Below are 18,903 nucleotides of genomic sequence, written 5' to 3'. Positions count from 1 at the left end.
ACTATCAGTAAGAACGAAAGTAACATATGCGCCATGAATAAGTAAGGTAACCTAAACTTCCAGACTAGTAAGAGGATAAGGAGAATATCACAAACATGAACTCAAATCTTCATCTGTAAGTACTAATGTGCACCTGCCTATGAGTGAGGAGCTGTGGTAAGGTCCTCTGGATATAACAGGAAAAAGATTTGCTCCTTTCATGTGGTATGCAAGCATGCTGCTTGGTTTTTAATTTTTGCCTTTTTCTTTTTTTTGAATTTTCTTTTTTTCTTTTCTTTTACCTGACTTTCTCACTTTGCTTCTCAGCTTCTACACACTGAGTGTCTAGACAGGTATAGGAGCACAGTAGCCAAACATCTGAACACTTCTAGGGTAATAGAAAATCTCAACCCTCAACTCTTCTTCATAAATCTGAACTCAAATCTCGTTTTGTGGGTATCACACTAGAAAACGCAGCAGAGGAGAGAAACGAACACAGAAGTAAAGGGAAGCATACAAGTTTACAGTTGCAGAAACATTCTCCAACAAATTAGCCAAAAGTGAATACACCACCAAATAACTAAAACTTAGAGAAGAAAGATTGCAGAGTGAGCAGCAGGGAGAAATACGGAGCTGCAGAGAGAGTGCAGCTCTTCTCCTCCCACACACCTCTGACTCTCATTTGAAATCTGGCAGCTCATCCTGGGTATACCTGTTCTTTAGAAACTGGCAGGCCTTTGTAATATCCACTTCTAACAACAATAGTACAGGTTGCCTTGGTGAGGATCAGGGAAACAGAACAGCAAAGAGATTAAGAGCCATCTCTTCCCACACTTCTCTGAATGCTCAGCTCTTCTCCTCCCACACACCTCTGACTCTCATTTGAAATCTGGCAGCTCATCCTGGGTATACCTGTTCTTTAGAAACTGGCAGGCCTTTGTAATATCCACTTCTAACAACAATAGTACAGGTTGCCTTGGTGAGGATCAGGGAAACAGAACAGCAAAGAGATTAAGAGCCATCTCTTCCCACACTTCTCTGAAAGCTCCAGAATCAACTCCAAGAAATTAGGAAGAAATGTATAGTCCGTTCGATAACAAACCACCACAGAAGCACAATAAATATGAGAAATCAAGAAAATTTCTCTCTCTTAAGGGGAAACAACCCTTCATCACCCACAAACACTACAGTGGAATTCGTGGAAATGTTAGTTAAAGAATTCAGAATTTTCATAGCGACAAAACTAATCGAGATGCAATAAAAGAGAGACAATAAATTCTAGAAGATGCAAGAGAAAAGAGATGAGTTCCAAGAAATGAGGAAGATCTTCACGATTTGAAAGAAGAAACACACACCATAAAAAAAACAATCAAAGGAGCTGTTACAGATGAAGGCTGTAATACATGAATTCAAAACCTCCTTGAAAAGTACTAAAAGCAGACTAGAACATGCAGAAGGGTAAATCTTGAATGTAGAAGACAAAACTTCTGACCTAGAAAACATCACCAAAAAGACTGAGAAAACAATTTAAAAAAAAAGAGAATAATATATGAAAATACTAGATACTATTAATTAAATGTCCAAATAGCCAGATAAGTGGTATTCCAGAGGGTGAAGAAACCAATAAGGGCATTGATAATCTAGTCTATGGAATCCTAGAAGAAAACTTTCCAAACTTTCCAAACCTAGAGAGATATCCAAAGAAATACAAAGGATCCCCAGTAGAATCAATCCAGGAAAATCTTCTCCAAGGCACATCATAGCTACATTGGCTAAAACCTCAGACAAAGCCAAGATTCTAAAATTGGCAAGAGAGGAATGTCAAATTACTTACAAAGGTTATCCCATCAGGTTAACATTGGACCTCTCATCAGAAACAGTCCAAGTGGGACCAGCAGATGGCATAATGGCTATGTTGCTGGACTCCCATGGAATCAACTGCGGTTCGAGTCCTGGACCCAGTGGCTTAAACTCAGGCCAGGCACGTGTGTGTGCGTGCCCAAGATCCTGAGAGGAGAAAGGATTGCAGCATGGCCATCCCCATGGGGAGTGATTTCTCGCTTTCTGTCTCTCTCTGCCTTTCTCGTGAATGCACGTGCCCTATAGCAAAAACCTCTCCAAAAAAAGGGAAAGAAACAGTCCAAGCAAGGAAAGAATGGGAAAATATATTCAAAGTGATAAAAGAAAAACAAAACAGTTTCAACCAAGAATACCATACCCAGTAAGATTATTCTCCATATAGGAAGAAAAAAGCATTCTCAGATAAACAAAACCTGAAAGAATTTGCCAACACCAAATCAGCTCTTCAAGAAGTTTTGAAAGGAGTGCTATACCAGGAAAACTAAAAACAGAAATAAGAGAACAAAAAATGACCAAGAAAATGGCTAGCTTAACGGTAGAGACAAGTCTGGAAATGTCAATAATAATACTGAATTTTAACTTCCAGGATTTAAACAGTAAGGCCGGACGGACCACAGTAACACTGTAAATTCAACGGAGGAGAAATTAATTACATGAGACAGAATTTTACGACTTCTGACTAAAACATTGCTGACTTTCTTCAATGCTTTGTCTTACAAATTTAAGGATTTTTGTTTTCTTTTGAGCAACTGATAGGTTCAGCAATTTGCTAATGTTTCAGAAGAAAATAACAGTTCACTTGTTACTAGATTTTAGCTTCATCTATATCTGCTTTTTGAGTTTTTAGTGATTTATCTATTTGAATAGAATCCTAAACTTTTACCTGGCTTTAAGCCTTAGGCAAATTTTTCTTAACATTTAAAAAATTTTAATTTATTAAAACTAAAACTGCTTTTCTTAAAATTATAAAAAGATTAAAGAAAACAAAATATAAATAAAAACCATAAGTTAATATCTGCAGTAAGCAATATAGCTTCACCTAGGTGCTATTTATAACATGTTCATTCCACTCACTGAGTTTCATGCCTAAAATCAGATATGTGTTCACAGATAGGTTTATATCACTGTACTTACTATCAGAAATATTTCATTTCAGATCTATTGTGAATCAATAAGATGTGAGGGAAAAAACATGGAAAGCAACTATGGATACAAGAGACAGTATATTGGAGGAGAGTGGGAAATGACAGAGGTTGGGAGGTAGGGAATCAAGAGGGGGAAAAAAGAGATGTTAAAATATCTAAAAAACAAGAAATGGAAAATTATTTGTTGAAGATAACGTGTATGATAATATCTTTGACTGAGCCAATATACAGTGTATTCTGGAAGGGAATATTCATTTTCTATGCCATAATGATATACAGTAAATGAATGTAAAATAAATAAATTTAAAACAAATTTTAAAAGAAAGAAAAAAGACTAGAGTTTTGCCTTCTTCTTACTCATGGTATAAATAAAACTTTCAGAAAATGCCTTTATTAAGTAGAAACAATAACAATACATTTACAATATTCAAGAATGCACAGTTGATAAGTGCTTTGCAGAGAAAGCTAAATCCAACATGATTGACCATAAATTGAGTCCTGCCTCCAATGGCTTGAGAAACAAGCTAGGCATATATATATGTCCAGAATCATGATGGGATGGAGAACTGGAGGAAAAAAGATTATGACAAAAAAAAATAAATAAAGAGAGAGAGAGAGAGATAAAAAACTAAAACCAACAATATTTAAGGACGAAATGAAAATATGGTGCACAAAAAATACCATTGTAAACCGCAACTCCCTTTTTCATTTTTTTTTTTTTAAGAGGTTTTTACTATAGGGCATATGTGCTAGCCAGAAAGACAGAGAGAAAGAAAGCAAGAAATCACCCACCGGGGGGATGGCCAAGCAGCAATCCCTTTTCCTCCATTCTCCTCTCAGGATCCTGGGCATGCACACACACATGCCCGATGTGAGTTTAAGCTACCAGGTCCAGGACTCGAACCACTGTTGACTACATGGGAGTCCAGTGACTTAGCCATTACGCCAACTGCTAGTCCCAAAACTTCCTTTTTCTAAGAGAAGTTTGGAAAGGTACCTGAGCAAGCTCTTTCTGCTCATTCACAAGCCGGCTGCAGCTAGCAATCATCTGGTCCAGGGCATACAGGCGATCTTCAAGCCCTTTAATGGCTTTCATATTCTGATTATCAAGTTTGGCAATAGTCTGACGGCATTCTGCTATAAATGGTCGAATAATCCGTGGATCAAGCTAAATTAAAAGGAAATACATATGAATACAACTAGCAGCAAATAATTTAAAACATGTTTTATATAACTGATACACAGCATGAGAGAAAATAAAAATGATATAGAACAGAAAAGCAGAAGCATGGAAGATTTAAGTTATACTTTAACAAGAAGGTCAAATCAGGATAAATGCCATTCTAAAGTACTGAATACACTAGAATATGTTTTTAGAAATACAGTCACAGGATTCATACACTTAAATCAATGCTATAACTTAATTCTCAACACCTCTCAGAAAATGTTATGTTCAGGCTCTTATAAAGTACAGCAGAGTTAATGGCTAAAACTCATTCCTTGGTCATTAATTCTCTTACCAATCTAAATTATATCCCTAAAATATTGACTTCTTTGATCAAACTTACCTCCTCCTAGTAAGTTTATAAATCCATCTCTATCTCCTTGAGTAATCTAGTTGATGAACCCTCTCTTTCTTCAACTTTTCTTACTCTTCAACCTCTTCTGTTCCCCGTCTCTAATTCTATAATTTGATGGAATTCATGGTACACCCCCAAAATTTTCAACACTACTCATTTCCCTTGAAAGAATATTTTACCCTAGCTGCATTTTCCATAAACAACTGCTTAGCCAAAGATCACCAATGATTTCCTATCACTTGAGCCTCTGCCACATTTAGCATTGTAGAAAACTTTTTCCAGGCTTTCCAGGTTTTGGGACATGACCGTTGCTGTCTCTCTCACAATATTCATCTCTGGCTCCTTCTTCTCTACTCCTCAGCAGCTATTGATGATCTAGAAGGAGTATGCCCTTAGCTCATTATTACTATTTAGTATATGATATCGGAGTCAAGCATAGCTTTTATCACAGTAACCTCTTGGCCTATTTTAGTCCCTGATCTATCTCACAAATTCTGTGTTTCTGATGATAGCTGCTATTACTGACTTTTGGCTGTTTTCTGATACCCAAATGGCTTTTTTCCTCCATCCACAAGTAACATCCAATAAATGTAGACTACAGTCAAAGTTTCAGTGAAATGATACCAGCAAATCTCTCCAGGTCCAGCTTTTCAAGCTAAATTGCCTATTATTTCAAGATACATCCAGTATTGGGAACCAGTAGTTAGCGTAATGGCTATGTCGCTGGACTCCCACGTAGTCAACCGCGGTTCGCATCCCGGACGCTTAAGACTCACACCAGGCACGTGTGCATGCGTGCCCAAGATCCTGAGAGGAGAATGGAGGAGAAGGGATTGCAGCGTGACTATCCCCCGAGGGGTGATTTCTTGCTTTCTGTCTCTATGTCTCTCTCTGTCTGTCTGGTGAGCGCACGCGCCCTATAGTGAAAATCTCTCCCCCCCTCCCCCCCCCAAAAAAGATACATCCAGTATTTTTCTGCCTCTAACCTTTATTCATATTGCTTATACTACCTAGATGTTTAATTCCACCTCTGTCTCTATTTAGAGATCCTACTCAAAGACTACCTCCTTCACATTGTCTTTTTGCTCTTGATAATCAAAAGGACCGTAACTTTAGTTTACATATGTCTTGTACACAGAAATCAAAGTGTACTAGTCTATTATACTGCTATTAAGAATCTAGTGGTAGTGGGAGGATGCATTTCTAAGACCACCAAAACCAAAATAACCAGGGCCATTATTTAAATACAGATAGCATTCATTTCACACAATATCACTTTAACTGAACTTGTAATGTGAACATTTCTTCACTCCCTCTTCTCAATTTTGTGATAACTGAGCCCAATGCACATACATTTCTATTCTATGACACAAATCAGTCTCATTATAAAGTATTAATGAAATAATTAATAAATAACTAAAAAATGACTAAAACTAGCTGAAATTACAACTTGAGTAAAATTATAACTACACCTAAACATAATATAGCAATGATTTAAATAAAATAAATCAAACACCAAGGCTCCTAATTATGTTTCTATATTTTGTAATTCACTGGAAGTATAATTTGCTGCACTGACAACCATAGGACAGTATTTATTATTCACTGAATAGAGTTTATACAACATAACTTTCCTAAAATGTCATTGTACTTCATAATAATCTTTTGTCCCCTGATAATGACAATTTAAATTTCCAAACAGTCTTTGAAGAAATGTTTTGGATGACATATATTTAAATCACAGAGTTATATTAGTAACTATTTAGTAAATTTTCAATAACTACCACTTGATGTTACACTAAGTTTTACTGTTGGTCTGTTTGACACATTTAAAACTTTTTTATAGTGTTATTAATTGCTGCCTTAGAGAAAGAACTATAAAAAACCAGTTTCTTACGCTCTCAATTCTTAACCATCTGACCTTCAAACCTATCCCCACTGCAAAGAACAAGCAACAATATTCCTTAAGATGACAAGTTGCCTGAGTGAAATACTAAGACTCTGTAAATTATGCTGGTACTAATCTGGACAGCTTACAAAGAAGCTAAGTGCACATTCTTCTAATTATGAATCGTCAGAAATACGAATCAGTTTGCTTTTTGTAGTAAAATCTGAAATAGAACATCCAAGAGTCATTCTAGCAAGAAAATAACAAAATCTAAGAGATTAAAACTTTCCCCAACGGATTAAAACTGGGGAAAAACTAAGCACTTCATGAAACTATTGAGCTTTCAGAAGAGTCAGGACATATATTATGAATTTTCTGAAAACCCAACAGCATATTATCAAATCACACAAATATGAAGTGACTTTCAAAACTCTATATTCTAAAATATCTGCCTTAACTAATTTCCTAAGAAAGAAATATGTGTCTCCATGGAAATACATGCTATTAACACAAATATTGCTGCAATTAGGATTAGTCTATAAAAATGATGGCTTTAAACAAAATATGCTTATAGCACAGTATCAAATCTTTTTTTTTTTTTTTTTTGGAGAGGTTTTAGCTATAGGGCGCGTGCGCTCGCCAGACAGACAGAGAGAGACAGAGAGATAGAAAGCAGGAAATCACCCCCCAGGGGGGATGGCCACGCCGCAATCCCTTCTCCTCACCACAGTCGACTACGTGGGAGTCCAGCGACATAGCCATTACGCTAACTGCTGGTCCCAGCACAGTATCAAATCTTGACACGTCTTTAAAATATACTGGCAGCCAACATGACTGCTATCAGATATCAACTCGGTTAGTTGTTTTATACAACAATTTAATAAACATGAGATTAAAAAGGAAGCATTTCTGATCACTGAGGAATCCCATCCTCACAGTTCAATCAATCATTAGAAATGCCACAAGTGGTATCAAGAGTACGCAGTCATGTTAAGAAAATGTTAATTTAATGAAAATATTTAAATGCTATATATTACATAATAAACCCTATCTATAGAACATAGTATAGTGCATAAAAGGTAAGCAAAAATATAGAAACACATTTCTTTTAAATAGGTTTTCACTACTTTCATCTAGGAGCCACATGAAATAAATGAGTACTGTAATATAGGTAGTATTCTAGTCATGTTATCTCATCTTATAACAAATATGCATAACCAAATGAGAGTTTCTCTTCTGGCTGGCAGAGCTGGAGGTAGGATCACGGCATGAGCACCCTGTTGGGGATGCCCATCTCTCCTTTTCCTTCACTTCCTCTCTGCCCCTCTCCTCTGTCTCCCTTTCACATGGTAGAAATAAGAAAACTTAAAAAAAATAAAAGTAGAGGTATTAGATCTCCAAACTTAAAAATTTTGACAAGTGTACTAAAGGAGACTCTGATACAAAATACAAGCTTATATTTATGATTATAAAATACAACTAAAAACACAATATTTGAAGTATCTCAGACAGGTATATTATTCAAAATTTCTTCTTTTAGAGAGGTTTTTGCTATAGGGCGCGTGTGCTTGCCAGACAGACAGAAAGTGAGAAATCACCCCCCAGGAGGGATGGCCAAGCCGCAATCCCTTCTCCGCCATTCTCCTCTCGGGATCTCGCGTCCAGCATGAGTTTTAAGCCACCAGGTCCAGGATGTGAACCACGGTTGACTACGTGGGAGTCCAGCGACATAGCCATTATGCTAACTGCTGGTCCCCAAAATTTCTTTTGAAAAAAGTCAGAAAAAGGTTCCTTTTAAGGAGACGGTGATTGAAAAGAAATATTAAGATGACAATTTGGGTAATGGGAATATTCACTAACTTCTTTTGAGTCCTGGCTACTCCTTAACTAATATTTAATACCTGCTCACTTTACCATACATAAATCACTTATTATGCTAGACATCTTACTTACATAATCCAAATCATCACCTGAAGTTTATGGTGAATTCAGAAATGATGTTTTAGGATTAAACCTAGACTGAAAAGTTTCACTACAAGGTCTTTACTTTCATTATAACATAATCACCTCTTTATTGTATAAGACATTTAGTATAAATGAGTAAAATAATTTAATTAAATGACAAATATCAAATTAACATTACTTACTCTGCTCATAGAATCAAAGCACTTCCTGACCAAAGATTCCACATCATTAGGTCTATCTTGAACATTTATCCAGTCTAACAAAGAAACATTAAAAAAAGGCAGATCACCCTCTTTAGCATCTTTTGAAGTTTCATCATGGTGGACAGTACTTGGACAACATTCCCTAATTTCATTGCCACTCTCAGCATCTGTGCTGTCTGGGGCTACATGTTCCACTGACTTGTGAAGTGAGGTTAATGAGGATTTGTTAGTTGTTCTAGGCATATCAGGAGAGAGCACCAGTTCAGTGGATCTTTTCATCTCGGGTTTTTCTGAGTCTTCATGTTCAGGTAAAGAATCCGGTCTTTCCAAACATTCCCTGTAACTATGTCTGGTTAGGCACTCCAACAGTGGAATCTTGGCCATTACCGAAACTGCAGTTCCTAAGCTTAAAACACAAAGGATCTGTCAGTAAAACAATTAGACTGTTCTAGTTAGGAATTAGCAGGTTTGAGTGAAATCACATTTTTATTATTACACACAAAAATCTTATCACCTCCCTATTACATTATACATATATAAACTCATCTACTACCTGAAAGAATTCTAATTTAGCAGACAGAGGATATCGTTAATATATTAAAATGTCACTCCAACGTAAAATTATCTAGCTTATATTAAACAAATGTACTTTTATCAAACTACAAGGTATAACAAATTCAAATTTACAAAAATTCACCATAGCAGTCATTTAGAATATAACTTTCTGTCTTTAAGCCAATCAAATATACTTGATATATTTAAAGCACAGGGAAAACTAATAATCTTAAAAAAGATTAGGCTAATTCTTACACTCATAATATCTCTAAAACAGATAGGCAGGTTTATGTTCTTGAAAGGATGAAAAAATCCTTGGATCTGAGATCTATAAAACCACATGTAAAATGATACAGGATTTTACATTAAATTGACATACAGAGACAAAACTCTCCAAAAAATAGTTACTTGAAGAGGTTACTAAACTTCACAAAGATCTTTATAGTCTTACACATTCTCTTTCCTTCCAAGATTTCTTTTAACTGTCAACTTCAAATCTACCTAAATATTCATACCACAAAAGAGAAACCTAAAGAGGTTACCTAAATTTAAAAAAAAAAGAAAAAAAAAAAAAGAAAGGGGAATAGAAGGGAAGGAAATAAGCTGTCTGCCTCCATTTCACTAAGTAACTTTTAAAAACCAAAAGAATCAAAAAGAAAACAAAAAACTGAATGAAAAAGAATGAAAATGTACATATGCACACACGCAATGAAGTTATATTCAAGCTTAATACTGCTATATCTTTACATTAATCATAGCCCTTTCAAAAAAAATCCCATGGGTAGTAGATGTGCTTTTACGCAAAGAACTAAATGAGGGTGAGCCTCATGGCCGAGAGCCAACTCTCACATGGCCATCTACAGCAAGAAACCAGAAAAAAACCGAGTGTTCTGTGTGCATGCCCAAAATCCTGACAGGAAGGAGGAATGGAAGAAGAGGGGATAACAGTGTGACCATGTCCCATCATGGATTGTTCACTCTTGCTCTCTCTCACTCTCTCTCTCCCTCTCTTTCTAATCAGTGCACAAACTGCCTGACAAAAAAAACTAAAAAGCCATCTAAACGAGAGACAAAACAAAGTATTTTTTTTTTCATCTTGTCAAACTTCTACTAGTATATCAATACTTTAAAAATAAAGTAAAATTGTCCTGGATTGTCCAATGTTTGATAACTTTTTTATTTCTGTGAGATTTCTTATTTTTACATCTTACTTTCTTTTTATTGAGAAAGAGACAGGCAAAGATTTCTGGTTTTATAAACGATTTCAAAAGTATTTTGCAGAGGAGGAGGCAGCAGGTGGCTGCCTAGACTCCCACATGGCCAACCACAATTCAAGCCATAGGCCTGCCAGCTCGAAAACCACGTCAGGCATGTGTATGTGCGAGCCCAAAATCCCAGGAGGAGAATGGAAGAGAAAGGACTGTGGCAGGGCTATACCTCTGGGGGCTGTTTTCTTACTTTCCTTCTCTCTGTCCTTCTCTCCCTGACAAGAGCACGTATCCTATGACAAAATCTAAAATATGTATCTTGTGCCTTTTTCATAAATAAAGTAACTTAAGGAAAAGAAATGTGGGAGGCTTGCTAAAAACATGGTTAAAAAAATTGATCACAACTTTTAAATTATAAATTTATAAATCTGTAAAAACTATAATCTGTAAAGTACTAGCATGAATGACTCAAAAGTAAACCTCAGTCATTACAAATACATGACCTTACAAATTGACTAAAACTAGTAATAAATTTCAAAATAATTTTAAACAAGAAGTTTTTATCTATTTTAATGGCAAACATACTGAGTAAGTTTTAACTTGATGTCTTCTATGGATTGCAGATAATTTGAATAAATACTTTCAAATTTGAAAAGTAGCTTCTGGTATGAATTGGAACAGTCCTCCAGATTGGCCATGATTGCAGCCCAGCCTTGATGCTGGAGATGTTCGTCATGGACAAGGCCTTCACAAAAAGAACAGAGCTTCTTGGCAACTTCATACATTTCCTGTATTGAAAAAGAGGGGAAAAAAAGACCATAAAAGAAGGCAATGGTTTGTGCACATGTTTGCACATGTATATATATAAGCACATTTTAATGTGTTTTTAAAGGACTATTTTAGTTAATACTGCTCATGCCTAAAAGTAACACAGGATATAAATGCTGAGGTGTTTCTGAGCAAGCAGCCTAAGAGAGGTCAACTAAAGGGTCCTGTACGATGAAACCTCTGGAAAATAGAAGAGTGGGGGTTCCTATGATCTTACTGATGACTAAGGTACTAAGATACTCCACCTCAAATGTAACTCTCCTCCAAAGAACTATCTCAAGCCAGATTTACTAATAAAAGAAAAAAAAAATTGTTTTTGCATAAGGCAGAAACTAAAAACTAAAAACATGTACTTCTCATTAATGTAACAGGAATACATTTTGTAACCTAGTGAAATTCTTGAAAATAATTTATGTCAACAGGGAAAACAGTGAGAATAAATATTTAGGATTCGATTCTAAAAAAAACGAGTAAATTACTAGAAAGCAATGTAGAATATCTAAATATTAGAAATCCTGTTACAAAACATCTTAGTATAATAGAAACTAAGAGATCATTCCAACGTTGTTAACTGCTAAAAGACATATATAAAAATCAAGAAATGGGTAAGGAGAAGGCTTTCTGAAAATGAGAAAGTACTTAAATACTGAGATGTAAAACGAATGTGGACAAAACTGCAAGAGAATTGGAGGAAAAGAAGAGAGTAATGTAACTCAGGCAAGGAAATGGAAAATATGTATCACTGATTAGAACAAAACGTTTGGAGGAAAACGTGAGAAAAGGAGAGAAAGGAGAGAACCAGAGGATGAAACACTCAGAAAATACTAAGGTAAAGGTGTTGGTGGACTTTACTCACAAAACAACCACTTCTGAAGGATTCTTTAATGTGGATGAACATGATCAAACACATACTAGGAAGATTGATAAGCCAAAGTGACCCTAACAAAAACCAAGCTAAAGTTCAAAAAATACCACAAAACCATAATAACCTAAAGTAGCATGGTATTTGGATAAAAACATATACAGCAGAATAGAGAACCCACAAACAAATCCATGTATATACAGCCGATTAATTTTCAATAAAGGTATCAAGAACATTCATAAGAGAAAGGACAGTCTCTTCAATAAATGGTACTAGAAAAACCAGCTATATATATGCAGAAGAACAAAACTAGACCTCTATCATCACAATATATAAAAATCAACTCAAAATGGACTAGAGACTTAAGTATAAGACCTGAAGTTCTGAGACTACCAGAAGAAACTATAGGGGATATGCTTCAGCACACTGGTCTAGGCAGAGTTCTTGGATTAAGACTTTAACAAGACAGGCAACAGAAGCAAAAACAAACAGGATTTTATCAAAATTTCTTACAGACCAAAGTAAAGAATCAACAGGGTGATGAGACAACCTATAGAATGGTAGAAAATATCTGCAAACTAATCGCCTGACAAGAGACTATGATCCAGCACTCACAAGGAAGTCAAAAAGATCAAAGCCAAACAAACAAACAAAAACTAAGAAATGGACATATGACTTGAATAAATTATTTCTCAAAAGTAGACATACAAATGGCTAGCAGGTGCATTAAAAAAGCTCAACTTCTTTAACCTCCAAGGAAATACAAACCAAAACGACAATTAGCTATCGCCTAACTCCAGTTAGAATGGCTAGCATGTAAAATGCATAAAAATAGCAAGTGGTGGCAAGGATGCAAACGAAGAACTCAATGCTGTTGGTGGAAAACAAATACCTAAATCTCACTGCTGGATATATATTCAAAAGAAAGGAAATAAGTTTGCTGAAGAGATATCTACACAGGCTTATCGGAGCACTATTCATAGATACACAATCAACCTATGTACCCTCAACAATAGAATGGACAAAGAAAATGTGGTATATATAGGGCCAGCTAGGTGGGATGGATTCTAGTTGTCTAACTGTGTGGTTTGAGTCTTAGACCTGGTAGCCGGAAAAGAGGAAAATGGAGATTGGGATTGCAGCACGTCATCCCCCAGTGGGGTGCTTTCTCATTTTCTGCCTCCCCTGCCCAGTCCTCCCAAACCCACCCCACGGCAAACACATGTGCCCTCTGGCAAATTTTTAAAAAAGAAAGAAAAAAATGTGGTATGTATACACATTGGACTACTAGACAGTCATAAACACAAGACAATTCTGTCATTGGGATAACATGGAAGAGCTTGGAAATTTTCTGTTAAGTCAGATAAGCCTGATACAGAAAGAGAAAAATCATATGTTCTCACACAGATGTAGAGGCTAAAAAGGTTGAACAATTAGAGAGTAAAATACTGGTTACCAGAAGTGACCAAGGTGATGGAGAAGGGGAGGGCAGGGAGCTGTTGGCTGATAGAGTCAAAATCAGTTAGATAGGAGGAGTAACTTCTAGTATTCTATAGCACGGCAAATAACTAATAATCTATTATCTATTTCAAGACAGCTAAAAGAATTTTGAAAGTTACTAATACAAAGTAATTATAAGTGTTTGAAGTGATATGCTAATTACCCCAATCTGACCATTACAATGGTATTCATGTATCAAAAAATAATACTTTATAAATAATGGGAAATGGCGTGTGGCATAATGGTTACATTGCTGAACTCCCTCATAGTAAACTGTGGTTCCAGTCCCAGACTTGGTGACTTAACACTCATGCCGGGCACGTGTGTGTGCATGCCCAACATCCCAAGAGGAGAAAGTGGAGGAGTAGGGATTGCAGTGTGGCTATCCACCCTGGGGGGGTGATTTCTCACTGTCTCTCTCTCTGTGTCTTTGGTAAGTACATGCACCCTATAGCAGAAATCTCTCTTTAAAAAAAATATGGGGGACCAGCAGTTGATTTAACGGCTATGTCACTGAACTCCCATGTAGACAACCGCAGTTGAAGTCACAGAACGGCTATGTTAAACTCACATTGGGCATGTGTGTGTGTGTGTGTGTGTGTGCATGCCCAAGATCCTGAGGGGAGAATGGAGGAGAAGGGGTTGCGGTGTGGCCATCCCCCAGGGGGGTGATTTCTTACTTCTGTCTGTCTCTGTCTTTCTGGAGAGCGCATGTGCCCTATAGCAAAAAACTCTCCAAAAATAAAACCAAACAAACAATATGAAATCATAATTATAAAATATGTATTAGCTGCACATGTGTACATATGTAACAGATATACAGATAACAGAGAGGCATAACATGCACAATACACAGTCATACCAATAAATTTATGAAAACCCAATGTCATAGACAAAGAATAAGAACAGGAGAACACCATAGGTACAGAAAGAATAAATGTTCAAACTTGGTAATTATTTGCAAAATAAAAAATAAATGAACAGGGCCAGCTAGGTGACATGGAGTTTAAGACAGTGAATTCCACATGGACGACGGTACTGTTTGAGTCCCAGACTCAGCAACTTGAAAAATACACTGGGCACACACATGCATGCAAGACCAAAACTCCCAAAGAGTGCAGTCATTCCCCTGGGAGGTGCTTTCTCACATGCCCTCTCTCTCTGTCTCTCTAGTGAGGGCACGCATCAACAGCAAATTAAAAAAAGTAAGTATGTACGTACGTACGTAAATAAATAAATAAATAGATAAAATTGACCATAAGATCCCATCACCCTCAGCTATCACTGTGACAAAATTAAAGACAGAAAAATCTTGTCTAGGGTGGGAAAATAGATACTTTCAAATTAGTCAGTCAATCTGGAAACAATTATCAAAACAAAATGTATAGTATGACATAGCAATTCTGCTTTAAGTACCTGTCCTAGAAATACTGGCACAGACACACAAATACTAAGTATCTGAGTATGGTGACCGTAGGAATGTCGGCAGCTGGAAGACCATCCAAATACTGGGTTGTCAGAGAAGTCATGATGCAACTGACGGTGCCTGGCGTGTTTTTAAGTCTCTATGGATGGCACCCAAACCACAATGAGCTATGTGGGATCCAGTGCCCTTAACCACCCCTGTTGAATTAAGTTTTATTTGATCTTCAATATCACTCTATTCATTTGAAACTCATATATAATATCTCCTCCTCCATCTGGAGTTTCACTTTGCAGTTTCAGTTACCCACAGTCAAACATGGTCCAAAAATAGGTAAGTACAGAGGAGTAAGATATTTTTACAGAGACAGTACTTTTACATAATTTTATTACAGCATATTGTTTTATTATTGTTGCTAATCTCTTATTGAGCCTAATTTATACATTTTTAAGCTTTATCATAGATATGTATGTACTACAAGAAGAAAACATACAAAGAGACTTGAAAAGTTTGTGGGAAACTAGAATTAAAATAGAAGCTTATTCTGGTGAGAAAAATTTTTGAAATCCATATATATAATTTCTTCCTAATACACATTAACCTTGAACTTTTTGAAGGCTCGTCTCCCTCCCTCCAATATAGGGACTGGTATCATCCAGTTTATAGTCTACTGGAGGTCTTGAAACACATCCTTCACAAACTGGGAGGAAGTGGTGAGAACTAACCTATCCTATTTCATTACCCTTTAGTTTATTATCATGTTTAGTATTACATTTTCTCTACCAGAATGAAGCACCTATATTTTTCAAGCATAAAAAAAATAAATAAATAAAATAAAGGACTCTATTACACAAATCCACATTACAGAATTATGAATTTTATTCTCTCAAAAGTACTTCTGGACTCTAGGAACCAGCAGATAGCCTAATGGTTATATCTCTGGGCTCCCACATGGCTGACTACACTTTGAGTCCCGGACCCGGTAGCTTGAAACTCACATTGCGTGCATGTGCATGCGTCCCCAAAATCCTGACTGGAGAATGGAGGAGAAGGGATTGCCGCATGGCCACCCCACCTCCAGCCCCCACCCGGGGCATGATTTTTCGCTTTCTTCCTGCCTATGTATCTCTCTCTGTTGAGCGCACACACCCAATAGCAAAAATCTCTCTCAAAAAAAGTACTTCTGTGGGACCAGCAGTTGGCATAATGGCTATGTCACTGAACTCCCATGTGGTTGACTGCAGTTCGAGTTCCGGACCCAGTGGCTTAAACTCACGCTGGGCGTGTGTGCAGGTGTGACCAAGATCCCAAGAAGAGAATGGAGAAGGGATTGCAGTGTGGCCATACCCCCTGGGGGGTGTTTTCTTGCTTTCTGTTTCTCTGTCTTTCTGGTGAGCGCACGTGGCGAGCGCACATGTCCTATAGCAAAAAAAAAAAAGACTCTCCAAAAAAAAAAGTACTTCTGGGAGCCAGCAGGGTGTGGTGGTGAAGACACTAGACTCCCACATGGCTGGCAGTGTTTTGAGTCCTGAACATGGGGGCCTGTTTTCTTTCTCTCTCCTTAAATTTAAAAATAGTAATAACAATAAATACATTTTTTTAAAAAAGTACTTATGAACTCTTTCATACTTATTAAATGTTTTGGAAAGATGAAGCTAGTTCCTTTTCTGTGTTGTATATGTGAACAATGAAGTGGTTTCACAAATGTATATACTACCTTAAGAAAATTCCTAAGAGTTTTAATTACCAAAACACATGAGCAAAAGTTATGTTAACTTTTACCAAAAGTAATGTCTTCTAAGACATTATTCTTCTTCATATGTGAAAGCTAATGTGGCTTACTGCTGATAGTTTAGAGTCTTTAACAGTAAACAACAAGTTTAAAAGGACAAAAATCTACGGGGATTCTAAGGAGTAGTGCAAGAAGGATATGTCAAAAAGAAACTTGTTTCTCCTTCCATTAACCAAACATGGACACACGAGGGAAAAATTTTAACTTTAGAGCTATTTAAGCTCTCTTTGGCAAACATACATATTTTATTAATTAAAGAATGCTGAAAAGTAATTATATGTATATCATCATTGAAGACAGAAGTTGATCAAATTATGTTTAAGACAGCTTTTTCTTAAGATTCTAAAAGCCTGTTAACTGTCGATGTAGAATGGCTACCAAACATATGGGCTTAAAATTTAAAAATTGGACATATTAATCACAAAAGGTTTTATAAGTTTGTTACATTTTATGTTGTTTTTGGATGCTTCCTATGTAATTAATAGTAGTCAGCTATTTGTATTGTAATGTTTTAGGAGCAACTGGTTAGGTAAAAATGACTATTAATATCTTACCACTGCAAGTTGTGTCCTGGAAGCAACAGTGTGAAAAACTGCAGGCATCATAAGAGACTCTTCGACTTTTATTTCCATGTCATTTTCTGTTGAAAATGTAGTTTTAGGAATAGCAGGTGGACGATCACATAAGATCATTTCTTTGTTAAAAAGAAAAATTGGATTTGTGTCCTATATAAAGAAAAATGCAGACATAACTGAACATTTTACAAATACTAAACACAGTGCCCTCGATATATGTGGCCCCCAAAAGCGCCCCCACAGGTAGATAAACCTGACTTCTCTGTATACCAAGCTCCCAGCTCCCGACAGAGTGTGAAGCTGGACCATCCTTGTATAAAGGCTCTTAAACACCTACCGTCCCAGCACTGTAGGTGCATACTCTTCTATCTGCAGCCATGCATTCGCCTCCATTGACCACCAGCACCTGGTGCTGAATAGCAATCTTGTATTTGCTTTGAATAGCATGCTTAAGGTCTGCCACACTTTACAAAAAACAAAGGGGAAAAAAAAGAAGCCAGTTATTTACATTTGCCTTTTTATAACTTTATTATCAAAATAGCACTATGCTAGACCAGCCGGTAGTGTGGTGTCACTAGACTCCCACATGACTGACCATGGTTTGAGTCCCGGACCTGGCAGTTTGTTGTCTTTCTCTTGCTTTCTCTTTCTCTCTGTTAAGTATGCATGCCCAATAGCAATTAAAAAAACAATAATGATGATAAATATAATTAAATAAATAATTTTTTTTTTAAAGGAAGGACTATGTTACCTGATAAGTTAACGAATTTCACTCTCAAACCCTCACACACCCCCGAAAAACAGCAGTAAAAAAATATAAGCTTCCTGTTTCTTGAACTGGATTCTATAATCAACTGGCTAATCTTAGGTAAGTCAGTCACCCACTGAGTCATATCTAAAAGTAAGTCTAGGAAATACAGGCAGTAAACACATTTATTTTTGAGCATTATATATAATACAAGCAAAGGAATATGCTCATACTGGTATCAGGTCTGTTAAAATTCTCAGATTTGTGTTAAAATCTGTAGATCACATTACAGAAAGTACATTAATTCTAAACATGTTAAAATTCCTTCCTCTTTCTATGTTTCAAAACAATCATCCCTTTAGAGGCAAAACTACATTTCATAAAAACTAGTCCTTTTAAAAATAAAAAGAATTCCATAATTCCATTTTTAAAACAGAGATTACTGATCCCACAAATTACTCATAACATTTAGCATTGGATTTATGTATTTCATACTGCTAATAAGTCTTTGCTATTTTGACCAAGATAGTAATACAAGCAGGTTTGAAATGATTATTTGTCTCTTCACCCTGTTTGGCCTCAAAATATATTCTCTCTCTCCTACATGCTCTCCTACTTTTCACAAATATAGCAGGATAAAAGCATTCAACTGTCAAATAACTGACATCTTTGAAAAGCTAGAGAATTATTTGATACATTGTATGAGTACCATTAATGTGTCTAAGCATATTAAAATTTTTCTTTGAGATTTTTCATCATAGGATGTGTGCGCTCACCAGAGACAGAGGGAAA

The 18,903-nt window shown here is 36.3% G+C and overlaps 1 protein-coding gene across 3 annotated transcripts in view; it reads right to left on the bottom strand.

The window, feature by feature from the left end:
* The window catches only part of RB1CC1 (RB1 inducible coiled-coil 1), an 82,319-nt gene that overhangs the window by 43,213 nt on the left and 20,203 nt on the right, over window positions 1–18,903 (bottom strand). For all 3 annotated transcript variants that reach the window (XM_027771336.1, XM_006140345.3, XM_006140346.3), the window contains exons 4-8: window positions 17,701–17,827; window positions 17,343–17,513; window positions 10,969–11,171; window positions 8,600–9,026; window positions 3,982–4,152 (exon numbers count right to left, since the gene is read on the bottom strand). In XM_027771336.1, coding sequence (XP_027627137.1) covers window positions 3,982–4,152; window positions 8,600–9,026; window positions 10,969–11,171; window positions 17,343–17,513; window positions 17,701–17,827 — 1,099 coding nt within the window. The remainder of the gene's footprint in view (window positions 1–3,981; window positions 4,153–8,599; window positions 9,027–10,968; window positions 11,172–17,342; window positions 17,514–17,700; window positions 17,828–18,903) is intronic.

This window comes from Tupaia chinensis, unplaced genomic scaffold (genome assembly GCF_000334495.1).
Source record: "Tupaia chinensis unplaced genomic scaffold, TupChi_1.0 Scaffold000031_1, whole genome shotgun sequence".
Taxonomy (NCBI): Eukaryota; Metazoa; Chordata; class Mammalia; order Scandentia; family Tupaiidae; genus Tupaia; species Tupaia belangeri.
The sequence above is the reverse complement of the archived record's forward strand: the minus strand, read 5'-3'. Positions and strand labels throughout refer to the sequence as shown.